This window comes from Camelus ferus, chromosome 22 (genome assembly GCF_009834535.1).
Source record: "Camelus ferus isolate YT-003-E chromosome 22, BCGSAC_Cfer_1.0, whole genome shotgun sequence".
Classification (NCBI taxonomy): Eukaryota; Metazoa; Chordata; class Mammalia; order Artiodactyla; family Camelidae; genus Camelus; species Camelus ferus.
In genome coordinates, this window is record NC_045717.1 from 18,475,658 (window position 1) to 18,491,963 (window position 16,306).

At 41.8% G+C, this 16,306-nt stretch overlaps 1 protein-coding gene across 2 annotated transcripts in view; it reads left to right on the forward strand.

Annotated features, from left to right (window-relative positions):
* The first annotated feature begins 2,294 nt into the window (after positions 1-2,294).
* Positions 2,295-16,306, forward strand: part of ADGRE3 (adhesion G protein-coupled receptor E3) — a 41,770-nt gene continuing 27,758 nt past the window's right edge. For both annotated transcript variants that reach the window (XM_032465432.1, XM_032465433.1), the window contains exons 1-5: positions 2,295-2,414; positions 6,867-6,917; positions 8,158-8,280; positions 9,393-9,548; positions 13,074-13,111. In XM_032465432.1, the coding sequence (XP_032321323.1) occupies positions 2,390-2,414; positions 6,867-6,917; positions 8,158-8,280; positions 9,393-9,548; positions 13,074-13,111 (393 nt within the window). In that variant the 5' untranslated portion in view covers positions 2,295-2,389. The remainder of the gene's footprint in view (positions 2,415-6,866; positions 6,918-8,157; positions 8,281-9,392; positions 9,549-13,073; positions 13,112-16,306) is intronic.

A 16,306-nucleotide genomic window follows, 5' to 3' on the forward strand; every position in this document is an offset into this window, starting at 1 on the left:
GCTGCTTAACAGCTTGGACTCATGTGGCTGTGCCTGTCTTAGGTTGCCCCCTTCAGGGGATCTTACCCGTCATTGGCTACCCAGCCTTCTCACCTCTGAGTCTGCAGCTTTTTATAAGTTGTTTACCATTCCAGCACAAGGCTGTTTTGGGGATAGAAGACTAACAACATGCACACCCAACGTTTATAGCCGGGGGCCTAGGTCATTGCTAAAACCTCAAGGCAGTTACTAAGTACTTCTTCTTTAAAGAGATAAGAGGCTGGGATCTGTTACAATTTGTTAACCCAATCATGGGCTCCCACACAGAGACTCAGGCCACGGCTGGCTGCATGCCCAAATCTCCTTCCCAGCCGAGAGACTGACCCTCGCGGTCTTTACTGGGTTCCCATGGGGAGGTAGCTCAATGTACAATATTTCTAAATCTTTTCTCAGAAAAAACACAGAAGGAGCTGGAAACCTTGAATTCTTTTTTCCTGTTTTGGTGACATAACCAAATAAACAAAGGATTGTGTTAGGTGAGGCGTTGGGTGCTCATGATTTGTTGAGGTTGCTACCAGGAGAGAGTGAGGAAAACTGGGTAAGGTAGATGAAGGAGTTGGGTAAAGATGTAGGTTCAGCCAGAGTTAAGAATCACCCTGAGTCCACGAAGAACTCTGGAGCATGAGTGAGACCACAGAGTTGCTCTCACTTTGACACCATGGGCTGGCCTTTGGTACCCCCCATCTCAGCCCATCATTGGCTTTCAAGATGCTCCCTGAGGATGAGGGTCACAGCCTCCCAGAGTAGCTTCTGTTTAGTTGAGAGCAATTCTCTGGAGGAAGTGGCAGACATAAGTGATAACAGCCAACTCACAACAGCTGGGGGATAGGTACAAAAAGAAACACCCATTTGTTTTTTGCGGGGAAATACATTCATGAAATTAGCAAATTTTAATTTTTCCCCTGTATTTTTTTAATACGTTTTCATGTATTAAAATGTATAGTTCTAAGCAGTAGACCAGTAAATGGGGCCTAGGGCAGGCACTAACAGCATCCCCTATAGAGGTCTACACCAACATTTACTTGAATTAACTGTGAGTGACTTAATAATCCTTGAGACTCTAAAGAACTGAGAATCACATGTAAGCTGCTCCTTGGCTTGATCATGTAATAGTGCAATATGGCTTATGGGAAATCATTATTTTGAACACTCACTTTAAAATTAAGAGGATGTAACATTCATATTCTGTGTAGCAACTCTTGAGGCAGTGGGGAAACAGCCAGACAAAGGTTTGAGCCATAGTGGACACTCCTGGTGCTCTGCCTGTATCCCATCCATCACTTTGCCTGTCAGGTTATGTCCCCACGCACCCATTCACGATGGGTCATCTCCACGGTACACACTCCAGAGCTCCCCCATGGAATTAGCTGGGGCAACCCCTATCCTCCCTAAAAAAATCATGGACTTCCCAACCCCTGCTCCCCACAACGAACCATGCACATCCCAACAATTACTCTCTGACAAATTATTTGCATGCTAACCATTACTCCACTCAACATATATGTGCATGCTAACCCTTACCCTCCCAAAAAAAAAATCATTTGCGTGCCAACCCTTACCCCTCCCACAAATTATGTCATCCCAACCCTTATTACCCAAATCATGTGGTCACAACCCCTGCCCTTCCGACAAATCATGTACATCCCAACCCTTACTCCCTTCCCCCAACAAATCTTGTGCATCTTAATTCCTACCTCAAGATCTGCTGATAGGCAGCTGGCCTAAGACAACCACATTATTATGCAAATGAATTAGTATAGGCTACATTTGAAGCTATTGTGAAGATTTCCTGGGAAGAAATGTATCTTCTGGATCTGAGAGTTGAAAGGGGATCTGGGGTTATAGAAAGGGAATTTCAGGTAGAGGGAACAGCGTGTGCAAAAAAAAGACTTCAGGAGAATGGAGATTTTTGCCTGTTTTGTTCACTGTTTTATTCCGTGGACCTAGAATGGAGCGATGCCCTCTGGGATGAGGCTGGAGGCTGAGCCTGGACTCTGAGATATGCAGTTGCCCAGAGATTCCCATTGTTGAAAGCTGCTGGCCCCTCTAGGACCAATTGATTCTGTAATCCCAAAGGTGATCAACAACAGCTAGGAAAACCTACTACAAAAGAAGCGTAAGAAAACAAGTGAAGAAAAGGTGTAGAAAATAAAGAAATAAAAAGCAGAACCATGGGTCTGGTGGTGAAAGACAGGAAGAAGTTTACTTTTCTGATAGCAATTTCCTGAGTCGGCTGACCTAAGACAAATGGCAATTCTCATGAGATTTCCTTGAGACAGGAAAAGTGGTCGGCTTAAAGCCCAGTAGGGAGCTTTGAGAGCTGGCTGGCGAGGGTCACCTGCACACAGGAATGCGAGGGCCACCGCTTCTTCCAGGTATGTGTAACCTTGACAATAACTGTACCTTGACCTACTGCCGATCAGGAGCTACATGGTTTGACAATTAGCTGTCTTTTCCTTCTCCTCGTTCTTCTGCTCTGTTTTGAACAGTCTCCTTTTTTTTTTTTTTTTTTTTTTTTTTTTTTTTTTTTTCCTGCTAAGAGTCCTTTTATTCTTATTAATATCGTTGAAATAACTTTCTAGGTCCAAAATAGGAGCTGTTCTTACTTAGGTGCGCCAGTTCAGCAAACCAAATCTTAGATAACTCTTGTTTCCCTGTCAATGCTCCAGTCAAATACAAACACAGTATATCTAGCCAAGCTAACTCTGGACGCTACACTTATTTCCTTGTTTCTTCTCACTCCAATTGACCCAGCCAACTAGATATTTTCTATTTTTTCATCTTCTTGTTCTTTTTTTTTTTTTTCATTGATGTATGATCAGTTTACAATATGTCAATTTCTGAAAAGAAATATCCCTAAAATTTTCCTTATGGTCTAATCCAATGAGTTGTTCATCTTCTTCACAGGTTTTTTTCCGAATTGATAGCTTCTCCTCCATGGTAGCTTCTGTGACCTAGCCCTGCCCTGACATTTTTTCTACCTCTCTTGATATTCTTTCTTTCCTCTTCCTTTTTCCTTTTCCTGAATATTAATAATGATAACCAACATTGGGCATTCACTATGCACCTTGTGTATTAATCCATTTAATCATCATAATAGGCCCATGAGATGGATACTAATATTATTACAGATGAGACAACTGGGGCACAGAGAGGTTATGTTACTTGTCAAAGGTCACACAGCTTATAAATGGCAGAGCCAGGATTTGAATCCAAGCCACCTGGCTCCAGATCTTTACTAATATGCCTTTGGTATTCTTCTCTTTTTCAACTTCCTCTCCCTGGAGGAATGCCATGAGCCCATGACTTCAGCCACCACCTCTGTGTAGATGGTTCTCCAAATCTGAAATCCCTTTCATTCTCTCCAGATCAAATAACAATATCAATAGCCACAATCTCAAAAGCCACAATATCAACCAAAGCTAATATATATTGAGCACCTGCTTTAGCCTGGCCTCAGGCTAAAATTGCTTTACATTCATTATTGCACAGCATTTCCACATTACAGATACAAAATGGCACCACAGGAAGGTTGCTCCAAGTCTCACAGTTATTTTAGTTGCAGTGGCAGGTCATAGATCATAAAGTCTATCAAAATAATATAAGCTACTTGAAGATAAAGGCCAGGTCCCTTCACCTTTGCAGCCCTTTCCACAACATCTTACATATAAGAGGTATCAGTATATATCTGTGGAATCAAATTTAAGTGCAATTTTTTATATATCAATTATACCTCCATAAAGCTAAACAACTTTTTTAATGAGAGACACTCAAACAAGATGTTTCCTGATTTTCGACAACTGCAGGCAGAGTCCCGGAAACTTCTGAGATGGATTGTTTACGAATTTTGGTAATCCATAAACTGCCCACATCACTAGATGGAACAGGCAGTCTAGTAGAATGAGTATCAGGTGAAGAATTAAAATAGAATTCTAGAGCAGATAAAATGATAATACTCTGCTTTACGCACTCCCTCGTTTATGTCATCACCCCAGCCCCAGGAGGGAGGCAATGCTGTCACCCCTGTTTCATGGAAGGAAATTTAGGGAAGTTAAGCAACTTACCAAAATTTACACATATGGTTTCTGAAGCACTTGACCCCTGGGGACCTGTTTCCTCATCAGCAAAAAGAGTCAGCTAATGATTTCTAAAGTGTCCTAGAAGTCTGGGGTTCTGGCATGCTAATGGCTCTTTGAGACCCCTAACCTAAGACCTATGCCCATATTATTGAGCATGGAGTTTCTGGCCGGGCTGGAAGGAAACCCTGAAGACCCGCCTCGAGGAAACGTGATGGTGCCCAGATTGCCTAAGTTTTAGGAACCTGGAAACTCTTTTTACTGTACTGGCCACCTCTGTGAACTATAGTCATCATTGGGACAGCTGAAATGTTACTGTAGCTGCTGCAAATTAGTTATTATACCAAAGTAGGGAAAAGGGAAATTTAAACCTATTAAGGAATATGACAGGATCTAGCCATCAAGTGATTCACGTCCCAGCTGAGACTATATTCATTGGAGAATCAAAAATATTCAAAATGCTCTGTGAGGGCAGCTGCATAAGTAATTGATCACGAGACAGACCTGGCAACTTCTTTGGGGAAAGCATAAAAACTGGGGAGAATGAATAATGCCTCCCTCCAAAGATGTCAACATCCTAATGCCCTGGAATCTGTGAATAGGTCACCATATATGTATGGGGAGGTAAAAATTCTCCTCTACCTTCTTAGGGTCTCCAGCTGGGAATAAGGATTAAACTGACATAAAATATACATCTATCAAAATTCATCAAAGTGCGCATCTGAAATATGTGTAGTTTACTGTACAGGACCCATGCCACCATAAAGGTGCTTTTAAAACTAAAACAAAAACTGAGACTTTAAAAAAAATTACACCGACATAAAACAGATTAATAGGAGAGAAGCGTACAAGTGTAATTCAATTTTAACGGGTACATGGGAGCCTTCACAAGAAAATAAAGACCCAGAGAAGTGACCAGAGCACAGAGCTTTTACACCTTTTAGACAAAGACAGGGTAAATTTGCGAGGAAACGAAAAGACAAGGGGGTTTGGGCGAGGTGCAAAAAATTGTGAGGAAACATCCAGGAGATACAGAGAAGGGAAAATTAGTGGAAGATACAGTTAGTTTAGTACGTGTGTTTATACAGATCTATTTCCGTGCCCATTCCGAGTCTCTGGTAGTAAAGGTGTTCTTATCCTGGTACAGGGAGGGCGACTTTCTTACGGGAAATTTTATAGCCGGTTTTTAGGAAGAAAAGGTCATAAACCCTTCCTGCATCTTTTGCCTCTCAAGTGCCTTCAGCTCAAAATAATCAATATGCCAAAGGGGCATATTTGAGGGTGGCATGTCCTAAATTCCTTTACATGGTCGAAGGGACTTGGTTGCAGAAGTGCTAAAGATCTTGAGATGGAAGGATTATCCTTGGTCATGCTGGTGGGTCCAATATAATCACACAAGGGAGGCAGGAGACCAGAAAGGAGAGAAGATGCTATGCTGCTGGCTTTGAAAATAGAAGAAGGGGCCATGAGCCAAGGAATGTGGGCAGCCTCTAAAAACTGGAAAAGGCAAGGAATGCATTCTCCCCTAGAGCCTCCAGAGGCATCAGCCCTGCTGACACCTTGATTTTATAGCCCAGGGAGACTGATTTTTGACAGAATTGAATTCCCTACAGAATTGTAAGGGAATAAACTTCTGTTATTTGAAGCCAGTAAATTCACGTAATTTGTTACAACGGAAGTCGGAAACTCCTACAGGGAGATCCAAAAAGTGTTAGTATTACCCTCCCTCCCACTCTTAAAGGGCCCCTGCTAGTCCTTTTCTTCCAAATCCTGCGTTTGGTCTGGATTGCCTCAAATGACCAAAGTAGCATATCACACCCTTACTGGACTTTGAGACTCCAGTCTAATCTAGAGAGTGGTATCTTCTGGAAGAAAAGGCACCCCTTCCTCAAGTCACTGTCATAATAAACATGCCAACTTGGTGTCTACAATCTGAACAGCACCTCCTCACATGCCCCACTGTGTAGGATTCCCGAAAAGGAGGTCATGAGGGTTGGCAGGTTAGCAGTGGAACCCAGAGACGGGTTTTAATCTCAGCTCTGCTGCTGAGTAGCTCTGGAAAATGGAGCAAGTTACTTACCCTCTCTGTTCCTGTTTCTTAATCTGCATACAATGGGGTTAATACTGATTGTACTCACCTCCTAAAGTTGTTACAAAGCTGAAATTCAGCTGCTTAAAATGCTTAGAACAATGCCTGGCATGTGGTAAGAGCTCAATTCCCCTTAGGTGTTGTTGAATCTGACCTTAGAATTTTGCCCAATCCCCTCCAACCAAGGAAATCTTCTCCCCAAGACAGGAGTCTCTCTTCAAGTTAGATTTCACCGGCTCATTCATAGGCAGGAGGGAAGTGTGTTTGCATCACAGGGCATGCCACATTTTAATCCATCTCCTCCAGGTCTTCCTTCATAGCCACTAGCTGCCAAATCTCCTGAACCTCCCTCCCCAAGGAAGCCTAGACATCCCCTTCCCAGCTTCTCCAGACTCTCAGCCTCAAATGGTCTCTCAGTCCCACCACTCTCAGTCCTCTATGCACAGGAATCAAAGTTTATCCCAGCTCCACCAAACTAGTCCACCCTCACTCAACCCATTATCCAACTTGGTAAACAGAGACCTTCCATAACCAGGACCCACTACATTTTGTGATGATGGTTTGTTACACAGCGATCGATGACTGATACCCAGCCTTTACAGAATATCCTGGAATCTTTCCTCAGTCATTTCATGTGTCTCCCTTCTGCTTCCCTGTTCCAGGACTCTGCTTTCTGCTGAGCTTGTCAGGAGTCCTGGCTCAGAAATCCAAAGGTGAGTGCTCAAAGCCTGACTTTTCCATAGCCAGGGATCAGGGAGGGTGTAGACAAATGATGCACCTGGAACCACTCACATCCTCCAACAGGCTAGAGAAAGGGGACTTCTGGGAACAGAACTGGGGCAGGCTTGCTCCTGTAATTCTTTTTAATTCATCATTTCATCAAATTTGGGTATCTTTTAAGTTATCTTATTTTTTTAACTACTATTTGTCTATTTGTTTATTTTTAGTAATCACAATGTGCCCAATGTAGACAGTAAATAAAACACACAAAGTCTTGTGAAGCAAACATTCTAGGCGGGGAGAGACAGAGCATGATGATAATCATTTCATTCTGATCACAAGCAAGTCAACAAGAAATGAAAAGATCATTACAAGTTAACTTTAATCCCTTAGCAATTTCATGAGATTCTCAGTCAGCAGGTCTGGGGTGGGGCCTGAGATTCTGCATTTCTAGCCAAAAGCCAGGGGACGTGTTCTGAGGAGGCAGGCTCTGCACGTGGCCCCCCATCATTTCCCAGCCTCCACTCCCTGTGGACCCTTAACAGTTCCCAGATTTCTCCATTAGACACAAAGCTTGAGGTATTTCCTCAGCCCCATTATTTCCATTCATTTTCAAGGGGCCTCAAGTTAAGATCTTTAGTGATCTCCATCCAAATGAAGTTATACGTGGGGTTACAAAGATAACATGTACCCTTATTAGACTTTACCTCCTGTGGTACCCTACAAATTCAGGTTTTTATAATCATAGCTGACACCTATTATGTGCCAAGCACTGCCCAAAGCGCTTAATATGTATTAATTCACTTACTCCTTATAATAGCCCATTTGACAGGTGAGGGACTTGAGGCACAGAGAGGTTAGAACACATATGCAAAGACACACAGGTAGTAAGTGGTGGAGCCAGAATCAAACCCAGAGTCCAAGATCTTAAAACTTATTCCCTTTTTATAAACTTGGCAATGATCTTGAGACTAGCACAATTACATTGCATGGAAATTTTGTGTTAAAATTAACTTGTTTAATGCCAACCCTGGCCCTTTATCATGCACAGGAATCACACGTTTTTTCCATAGCTTGGGTTTGGTATCTCTAATTTTTTGATGTACTGAGATCAAACAGAAGGAAAAAGGTGCAGCTTCCTCAGCCTTGAGCGGCCTTGCTCAGAGGCAAAACAAAGTGATAACAGGAGAGCTTCTGATGCCAGTGATGTCTGACCTGCCTCTCTTCTTGCAGGGACCTGTCCTCAGTGCCCCTTAAATGCTTCCTGTGTCAATGGTACTTACTGCACCTGCAACCCTGGATACACTTCTCAATCTGGGCAGAAATTCTTCACATTCCCCTTGGAGATATGTGAAGGTAAAGGGATAATATTCAAATCACCTGGAGGTGGAAGTGGGAGGAAGGCAGCACGAGGATTGTGGGGAGGTAACTGTAATGTGTGATGCTGAGAGCTCTGCCAAATCAACCTTCACCAAGAAAGCAATGCTCTCACGAAGTCAGGAAAGTGGGCTCTTCCAGAACCTAGCTAGATCTCAGTTTTCTTCTCCATAATGTGAGGATTATAATGTTAATGTCACTTCCATAAATGTTCAAAAAGGGGATAACCTCTACAAGTGTATAGCATATATAATTTTACCTTATTATTTTTATTATTCAGAATCTTTACATGTCAAGTATATGTGTGCATATTAATGAGTAATGTGCATTTGAATCACCTGGGGATCTTGTTAAAATGTAGATTCTGACCCCGTAGGTACGGGGTGAGCCCTGAGGTTCTGCATCTCTAACAAACTCCCTGGTGATACCCATGCTGTTGGTCCGAGAACCTCACATTGAGTAGCAAGAGTTAAAGCCATTGTTCAGCTGGTATTTTGTAACTGAGAGCGCAGGCATTCTCATGGGCAAAGTGGCCCAACCTGTAGGCATTCCTCCCTCTTATGTTAGATTAGCACTTCCAAGTTCTTGTTAGCTTCTCTCGTTTTCTCTATAATTCAGACTTCTAAAATATTACATTATTTAACGATTTAATAAAAATTATTCTATTTAAAGATATTTCAAGACCATGCAGCTTTCTTTTTATCAATACAAAATGCTCTTCTTTACCTGGCCTCATGCTTCTTTGCCTTGGACTCGACTCTGTATGATGTTTATCTTGATTTCTTTTTGTTTGAATTTTCCCAAAACGTGCCTTCCTTTCTCTGTTTCATTTCACCTTTTCCCTTCCAGTGTTTTCTGGGATCATCTCCCAAGTAAATACTTGCACTTGAATCCTTATCTCAATGCCTGCTTCTTGGAGAATCCAACCAAAGTCAATGAAGAAAGGAAAAAACAAAGACAACCATGACTTTAACTGAGTTGTCTTGGAAAGCCAGGATAGAACCAGATGGAAAGGGTGTAGCTCTGGCACATAATAGATGCTCAATAGGTCTTTGTTGAATGAATGACCAAGTTTCTCCTTTGTGTTCCAGATATTGATGAATGTAAACCACCCATTAGTATATATTGCGGAGTGAATGCTGAATGCCAGAATGTTGAAGGAAGTTTCTACTGCCATTGTAATGCTGGGTATAAACTCCTCTCTGGGAATGCACACTTCAATAACTCCAATGAAAACACTTGTCAGAGTAAGAACATTCTCTTCTCATTTCCCTTTCTAATTTTTAATTGAATGTGATACCAGAAAACATATATTTGTGGTCCATACATTTGTAGTGGGGCCAAGATGTATTTCTATTTTCTGGAGGGAAATGGGTGATGGAAAGAGGAAGGGGAAAGGAAAGAAGGAAGTTTGGAGAAATAATGAGGGTAAGAAGGCGAGTGAACTTTGGAGATGGAGGTCACTGAGATAGGATTCTTTGAATGGCAAAATAGAGAAAGCCACTCAGGCCAACTTAAGCAGAAAAGATGATAAGGATGCATGGCTATGTCTTGGAACTCAAGGACAAGAATAGAACTGGGATTCTGGAATGAACTGAAGCTGGGGACCCAACACTGTCAGGGTGTCCCAGTCTCCCATACTTTCTGGATCTGCTCCTTTCTTTTGTTTCATTACAAACTGGCTTTCTCTGCTTCCTAGTTCACAGGACTGGAAATATGGCCACAAACAGCTCCAGATCTTAGCATTGTTATTGATGCAATCACCCAAAGAAGGATCAACTGGTTCTTTCTTGGACATAATTACAAATTCTTTGGAAATATACAAATTGGCCCAGTTTAAGTCACATGCCTACCCTTGGATATTTGTCCGGGGAGAGGTGCTGTGTTGGATAAGCAGGACCAATGTCAAAGAAACCATATAAATGGGGAAAATCTATCCACAAGAAATATGGGACTTGGCAGACTATCCATGAGGTATTGGCTACAGTTGAAATCATACAAGAAAGAAACTTAAAAGCTAAATTTTAGGAAACTGATGAATGGAGAAACAATAATTCTGATAGATAATATTTATTTCATTTGTACTACATGCCAAGTACTACACCAAGTGCTTCACATTCGTTATTTCATTTTCAATAATTGCATGATGTAAGCACTGTTATTACAGATAAAGAAACTTACAGATAAAGAAAGAAGCACCCAAAAGTTAAGAAACCTGCCCAAGGCCAGCCAACTAACAAGATGATTTTTAACTTGAATCAGCCAATATTGAAAGTCCACACTCTTAGTCACTTGCTGCATAGCAACACGGGTCTCAGGGAAGCTATAAAAGGAACAAAGCACTCCTTTTCTGGTGCAAAATAAATGATAATCAGTCAAGATCCAGCCTAGAAAACAGAAACCACACTAGGTCTTTCAAATGTAAGTAATCTCATATAGAGAATTGGTGAAGGAAGGGCTGAGAAGTCAAATGGATAGTGAAGCAACCCAGAGATTAGCAAGAGAAGAAGTTGGCGGCCATCCTATACCTAGAGGGACAGGAGAGAAATGGTATTACCAGGACCCAAGAGCTGAGTCCATTTAATGAGAGCTGGAAATTTGGAAACTATTCAGCCAATGCTGGAGATACCACAAGAAGCAGGGGTGGGGGTAGGGTATAAGTACCCTGGTTCCTCCCTTCCTCTGCTCTCCAATATTCTACCAGTTATTTCCCATCTATCAGGAAGCCACAGGGCAAGATATTCTGTGAAATGGAGCTCTCCGTGAAACAGAACAGAGCATGGAAAAGGTAGAATGTGAAGGCAAATTGACAGTTGACTGGCAACCTCTCTTTCCCAAGAATATGAAGTCTTTTGCTTATAAATCTAAATTAGGGTGGGAGCCTGGTGAGACTTACCACAGAGATAGTCCATTTCAGCCTGTGTTGTCTAAATATGGCTGGTGGTTCTTATGATTTAGAGTAGTGGAGGGATCACTTCCTTCTTTCCAAGCTTTCTTCAAGAAGTGAAACTTCCTTATGAATCTCAGTTTCTACCTCTATGTTCTTAAATTTGTCCTATTCCATTTTTATCCTCCCTTAAGTAGTCTCTCAACTTTTCTCTTCAGTGTTGAGATTTTTGGTCACTGGGTTCATGTCTGAGCCAAGGTTCATCACTGATGACTCCAGTTGAGGGGGTAGGGAAAAGATCGTTGATAATGCTATGGGAGAAGCTGAATGACAAGTGTCTCCAGGAGTTCTCATCCTTCTCACTACTACTAACCCCATAGCTGTCACAGTTCCTTTGGCTTTAAGTAATATGATGCCTGACTGTAAGTGACTTATCAACAGGAATTATCAATGAGTCTCATATAATAAGAATCCCAGAGAGAGATAGTTTCTGAGTTTGTTAATGTGGCATCTCAATAACAGAAGAGTTCTAGACTGGCCTCTGTTGGCTCTCCCTCATGGTTCCAAAATGGCTGCCATTGCTCCAAACATCATGCCTTCATATATCCATACTTCTGTTGGAAAACAAAGAGAAGAGGATAGGTACTCCTGAGCCTCTCTTTTTACCACAGGATATATATATATATCTCCTCAGAAGCTTCCCAGAAGACTTCCCCTTATGCCTGTTTGGCTGGCTCTGGGTCAAATTCCCACTCCTAAACTCCAAGTTCCTGAAATAACAGAAAGAGACCTCTGGGCTTGACTCTAAGGGGAGGGCAGTGTCCACTTCACACATCTGAACAAAATCAGTGTTCTGTTAACAAGAAAGAAAAGGGGCATGGCTGCTGGGTGGGCATTCTCCAGAGTGTGACATGACCCTCAACTTTCAGATCCCTCTAATGATATGTCCTCCCCAATATTAGGTCCTAAAAGAGATGACGAGAAAAAGGAAACCCATAAAGAAAAGACTAGTAGATAATCCCAAGAGGATTATTATTTATTCTTTTTTAGCAAATAGACTGAAACAGCTGAAAACCAAGGCACAGTATAGCTATAGACTTAACCTCAGGTTCATGATAACAGGTATGTAAACATTTGCTAACCTTTTATCATCTTTCTAAAATAGAAATGGTTACCTACTGTGTAGCACAGGGAACTATATTCAATATCTTGTAAGAAGCTATAATGGAAAAGAATCTGAAATATATATATGTATATGTATATGTATAACTGAATCACTTTGCTGTACACCCCAAAACTAACATAATAAATCAACTACACTTCAACAAAAAATTAAATTAAATTAAATAGAGATGGTTATCCTCACAAAGTACAAGAAGCAACACACCAAGGTCTCGTTAACAGCTGATGATCGTAAACTGACATTCCTGTTGCCGTTGTTATTCCCAGCCAGGCTGAATTTTTAAACCTGAGGCATCTAATTTTCTGTTTCCTCAGGCATTTCAGTTATAATGCTCAGCCAGGACTGAATTAAAAAATTTGGAGCTTACAATCTTTTGCTTCCTCTTGAGCATCACCCCAGGCCTCCATGCACTCAATGCCAGTAACATACCTTTCGCCCCCAAATTGTGACCACCAAAAATATCTCCAGCCATCATCAATATCCCCTGGGGACAAAAATCACTCTAAGTCGAAGAGCACTGCTATATGGCACGACGTGGAATTTGGACTCTGATCCCCAAAAAGAGCAAATGACCTTGTCAGTGAATGTAAAGAGCATGAGTTCAGACCCTCTAGATGCAACAGCGTTATGCACCTTACCTGCCGACCTATCCACACTTTCACTCTCAGTTCCAACAGTAACTTCCTTTGATGTCCTTTTCAGAAACCACTTCTTCAAACACAACCACAGGCACTAAAGAGGTGAGTGGAAGCTGAGTCTTGGAGCCTAGCCAGGTAACAAACATTTACAGATCTCAAAATCAGCAAATGGAGGTGAATACTATATTTATATGCACTGTATGTCATATAGCATACCTATGATATTTACACTGTATGATTTATGACAACATATTTTAATAATAACATGTTAATTACATAGAATATTATGTTATATGATATGTATTATGTATAACTATGACATATACATGTATATTGCTATGTTTATCACTATATGTAGATCACTGTAGATCTCAATACAGATATAGATGATAGACACTGTGTGTGTGTGTGTGTGTGTGTGCGCGCGTGCATGTACTGCACCCTAAAGACAGGATCTATCCCAAGAAACACAGACTAAGCAAGACTGTATTAGGGTATGCTGAGATGCTACAACAAAGAGACCTAAATATTCAATGGCATTAAAAAGATGGATCTTTATTACTTTCTGAGTTAACAGTCCAGAGATGAGCAATCCAGGCTGGTGAAGGGATCTGCTCCATGAGGTCATTAAGGGTACCCATGTTCTTTCCCTACTGTTGCTCCACCACCCCCTGTCATCTTGTCCTCAACTATGTGGTCAAAGCTGGGTTGCTGCAGTGCTGCGTTTATACCAGTGGGGAGAGAGGGGAGGGAGTCCAGGGCAAGCTGTGTGGTGTGCAGGGTGAAGAGAGGAGAATGGAGAGAGAGGATGCATCTACTCACTATATGATGTGCTAATAAGGTTGTAATAAATTCCTTGGAGACGTGTGTTATGATGACAACCCAGAAGTTGCACATATCATGGCCAAACCTAGCTGCAAGGGAGCCTGGGACAATATGCTCTGTAGTTGGGCAGCATGCCCCAGGTAAAATCTGAGGTATTCATTCAATTGTTGAGAGTAAAATTAGGAAGGGGAAATGGAAATTGTAGGGCAGTTAAAAGAGAAAGCGACACCAAGGAAGTGCTTGACATGTAGTAATCATTCAGTGTCTGTAAACTGATTCTGAATTTTAACAAAGAGAATGGTCCATGTCTCTAAGAATCTATAGTCTAGTGGAATGGGCTTGTCCCTTCCTCCCCTCCCCCATCTCCCTCCCTCACCCTGCACTACTTTATTTTTGGAGGGGGTGGTAATTAGGTTTATTTATTTGATTTATTTGTTTTAATGGGAATTGAACCCAGGATCTCGTGCATGCTGAGCATGCACTCCTCCACTGAGCTTTACCTTCCCCTCCCTCCTGCACTACTTTAGGGGGACAGTTCATGCCTTGCCGTCCCAAGCTCCACACCTCCAGGTAAATGCTGTTCTCTCTACCTGAAACTCCTTTTTCCAGTCCTTCACTGGCTGATTCCTTCCACTCCTCCTTGATCGAGACTCAGTTCAGGTGTCACGTCCTCCCAGATGGCCTCCCTAAATGCCTCCATCTGAGTTAATATCCCCCGACTATATTCTTATGGTGGGGGACATGGGGGTGAGAAGTACAGACAGAGGTTCAAATTCTAGCAGCATAGTGGCAGGTGACATGGGCAACATGACAACTTCTCTGTTTTAGTCAGGGTCTCCAGAAAAACAGAACCAACAGGAGATATAAAGAGATTTGTTATAAGGAATTGTGGGGAGGGAAGTGGCTCAGTGGTAGAGGGCATGCTTAGCATATATGAATGAGGTCCTGGATTCAATCCCTAGTACCTCCATTAAAAAAATTTTTTTTTTAAGATTTGTTGTAAGGAATTGGCTCATGTGATTATGGAAACTGACAGGTCCCCGAATCTGCAGCCAATAAGCTGGAGACCCAGAAAAGCTAATGTTACAGTTCCAATTTGAATCCAGAGAGCTGAGACCCAGGAAGAGCTGATGTGTCAGTTTGAGTCTAAAGGAAAAAAATCAATGCCCCTGCTCAAGGCAGCCAGGCAGGGGGAAATTCCCTTTTAGACTCCCTGTTCTAGTCAGGTCCCCAACTGACTGGGTGAGGCCCAGCCACATCAGAGAAGGCAATCTGCCTCACTTCCTCCAGAAACACCCTCAAAGTCACACTCGGTGATGCTAGACCAAATATCCGGTAACCCATGGCCTGGTCGAGTTGACACACAAAATTAACCATCACATTCTCCAAGATCAGTTTAGTCATCTGTAAGACAGGAGTAGTAATGGCACCCACCTCCTTGGATAGAGGAGAAGGTTGGATGAGATAACATATGAGGATTATTCAGCACAGTGCCTGGTCCAGAGTACACATTCCATCCACATTATCCATGTTGTCTCTGGCAGACCGATCACATTCACGTGGTGTGTTGTCACCCTCTAAACAGTGAGCTTCCTGAGGACAGAATCAGACCAAGCCCACACTGGAAGTTCAACAACTCTTCATGGAATTTATGAACAAACATATTCATCATGTTATCAACAGGAACATTTCATTGTAAAATGTCATTGCCAGGTTCCTCAAAAAATTAAACATAGAATTACCATATGACTCAGTAATTCCACTCCTAGGAATACACCCAAAAGAACTGAAGGCAGGAACTCAAATAGGTATTTGCATACCTGTGTTCTTAGCAGCATTATTCTCAATAGCTAAAAGGCAGACACAGCCCAAATGTCCATCATCAGATGAATGGATAAATAGAATGCAGTATATCCATGCAGTGGAATCTTACTCAGCCGTAAAACAAGAAAATACAAAATTCTGATTCCCACTACAACATGGATGACTCTTGAAAACATTACGCTCAGTGAAAGAAGTCAGACACAAGAATTACATAGTGTATGATTCCATTTCTATGAAATGTCCAGAACAGGTAAATCCATGGAAACAGAAAACAGATTAGTACTTTTCAGAGGCTGAGGGAGGGCAGAATGGAGAGTAACTGTTTAATGGGTTTTATATGGGGGTGATGAAAATGTTTTGGAGGTGATGGTTGCATCATAACATCATGAATGTACTAAATTGCCTCTGACTTGTATACTTGAAAAGGTTGAATTGTATGTTGTATGAATTTCATTTCAATAAAAGAAAAAGCATTGCTGTAGAAAGATAGATGTAAAGTCATTATGTGGGTTTAGACACTAAAATAGCAATTCTGATGAGCCAATAGTTTGATGCCTTCTCTGTACCATAGGTCTAAACCAAAAAGACGTCAGCTGTCATTTAGAAGAGAGAGATGCTATATTTATATATAGGCCCCTAGCTCAGCTC